At 39.4% G+C, this 2,500-nt stretch overlaps 1 protein-coding gene across 1 annotated transcript in view; it reads right to left on the bottom strand.

Annotated features, from left to right (window-relative positions):
- The window catches only part of LOC144961107 (protein timeless-like), a gene marked incomplete at its 5' end in the record, with an annotated part of 7,323 nt that extends 6,238 nt beyond the window's left edge, over positions 1 to 1,085 (bottom strand). The window contains one exon of the mRNA XM_078894417.1: positions 1,027 to 1,085. Coding sequence (XP_078750543.1) covers positions 1,027 to 1,085 — 59 coding nt within the window. The remainder of the gene's footprint in view (positions 1 to 1,026) is intronic.
- Between the last annotated feature and the right edge of the window lie 1,415 nt (positions 1,086 to 2,500).

The following is a 2,500-nucleotide window of genomic DNA, read 5'->3' as shown; positions in this document are numbered from 1 at the left end:
GTGTCAGGCTATATAGATAGTATGCGCTTGGCTAAGAAGCTCATAACATTGCCATCCGGAAGTGTAACGGACCAACACACAAAACTGTGTTTATCCATGAACGTTTATAGTCGGGTTAATACAGTTCAGTGAGTATTTCTCATAAACGCGGATGGCAAAAAACAATAACAAAGACCTGAGTGACGTCATCTTCGAACTATCTATAAGTAAACAATGGCTACGGTTTCTCCGAAACCTTCGTAAACAGCCTCAACATTGAGGTATACCTGTCCCATACGAGTAGACCCTTGAGGGTCAAATTACTGCCTAAGTACACGTTTCTTATTCTCTCTATATGTATCCGGTCGTTTATCTATTATTCATATATATTCATATATATTTTTTTCTTGAGTTTTTATATAGCGCAATATCCACTAAACGTGCTCAAAGCGCTTTACAACTGGTCCCTGGCAGCAACATTTAACATGTAGGACGGGACATGACGCCTGTTAGGCGATATTACATTTTTTCGGACAAAGACAACGCTGTTAACGGCCAGGTACTCGTTTTACACCGGAGTACGGTGAGAGAATGTGAGTAAAGTGTATTTCCAAGGACTCAACTATGCGCTGAGCGAGGCTCGAACCCAGGAACTTCCGATCCGAAAGCGAGTGTCATACCACTTGACCACATAGCCGCTGAGTTGTCTTTAGTAGTGCTCATGGAAACAAGTGGTCCCATTGGTTGAACTATTGAATACAACTCACGATTTGTTTTCTTTTGTGGCCAAAGACTTGTATTTTGACGAAACGTTCTGGTCAATGTCAGACTATAAGTTAACGATGGCTACTGTGTCAGGCTTTAACTATAAGTAAACAATGGCTACGGTTTCAGCGAAACCTTCGTAAACAGCCTCAAAATTGAGGTATACCTGTCCCATACCTTGAAGTTATTGCTCAGTCAATAATCAGGGGACTGAAGCAGATTGTAAACGCATTCATTCTATAATCAAGATGGCAAAGGACACAAATGCTAGACCTTACTCACCTCACAGCCATTCCAAAGATTTTCTCGTCATTTGTAGACCTCAGCAAAGGTATCAAGTCCTGAGAAGAAAGAAAAAAATTGAATTCAGTTTACAGTTGGAGTGAGAAATAAGCTTGTATGACTCGTTAACTCCGCAGTATAGTATGGTGTCCCGTCTTGTCACAAAGGTAAAGCAATGCTAAACGTGGTCAGAAACCGAATGGGTGACATTGATCGAGGAAAATGCTGGTCCCGTCCTGTGTCTTTTGATATGGCACTTTATATATGTTATCCCACTTGACTCAGATGTGAGGACCTGTCGGGCTAGGCAGTGACTGATATTGTAAGAGAGTTAGTAAAAAAAAAAAAAGGATACATGACAGGCAACTGTACATTATGAAACTCAAATATTATGGTTCCATAACAGGCGTCATGTCCCGTCCTACAAGTTAAATGTTGCTGTTGACCAGGGAACTCTTGTAAAGCGCTTTGAGCACATTTAGTGGATATTGCGCTTTATAAAGCTCAATTTATTAATTTATTATTATTATATTATGTTCCATACGACCAGCCGTTTACTTGAGCTCTATATTTTCTTCATCGCCTTAATGTTACGTAATATATAAGCATTTATAGAGCACAATAACCATAAAACTTGCTCAATTGCTTTATTTACAGGAGATCCAAAGCCAACAGTAACACTTAACATATAGGACGTGACAAGACGGTTATTAGGGAATATTAATCCCCCCCCCCCCCCCCCCCCCGACAGAAACAACGTTGCTAACGGACAGGTACTCATTATACACCTGAATACCGTGACAGAATGCGAGTAAAGAGCCTTTTCCACGGACCCAACTATGTGCCGCTCAGAGCGGGATCTAAACCCTGAACCCGGCTCCGAAGGCGAGTGTTATATCAACTTGACCACATAGCCATACGCACAATATATATATATATATATATATATATATATATATAATATATATATATATGTATGTATATGTTTTGTGTGTGTGTGTGTGTGTGTGTATAAGTGTATACATTGATGCTTTGCGCTTAGCTAAAAACTCTTAACATCCGCCAGCCGGAAATTTCGTACCAACACACAAAACAACAAAGAGACCTGAGTGACGTCGATTCCGTTCTATCTATAGGGAAATGTCGGACAATGCGTTAACATTAACAGTGGCTACGAATGGAGTCTCGAATTATCCATTGACGTCACAAGAGGAAGTAGAGATTACTGATAGTGGAGATAAAAACAGACGACATTACTTCCCTTCAAACTGTTATTCGAAACTAAACTGAGGTCAGTGTTACTGTAGTTCGAAAGAAAACCAAAAAAAAAAAAAAAACAAAAACAAAAAAAACAAAAAAAAAACGCATTTGAAATTTTGGCCAGAAAATGTATCCTTCAAATGCAAACAGCAAAAACCCTGAAACCCGAGGCCGATGAGGCAGATGAGAATTCTAATCGATATATTTATTATTT

This window comes from Berghia stephanieae, unplaced genomic scaffold (assembly GCF_034508935.2).
Source record: "Berghia stephanieae isolate SIO BIC M18660-M18661 unplaced genomic scaffold, UCSD_Bste_1.3 scaffold1421, whole genome shotgun sequence".
Lineage (NCBI taxonomy): Eukaryota > Metazoa > Mollusca > Gastropoda > Nudibranchia > Aeolidiidae > Berghia > Berghia stephanieae.
The sequence above is the reverse complement of the archived record's forward strand: the minus strand, read 5'-3'. Positions and strand labels throughout refer to the sequence as shown.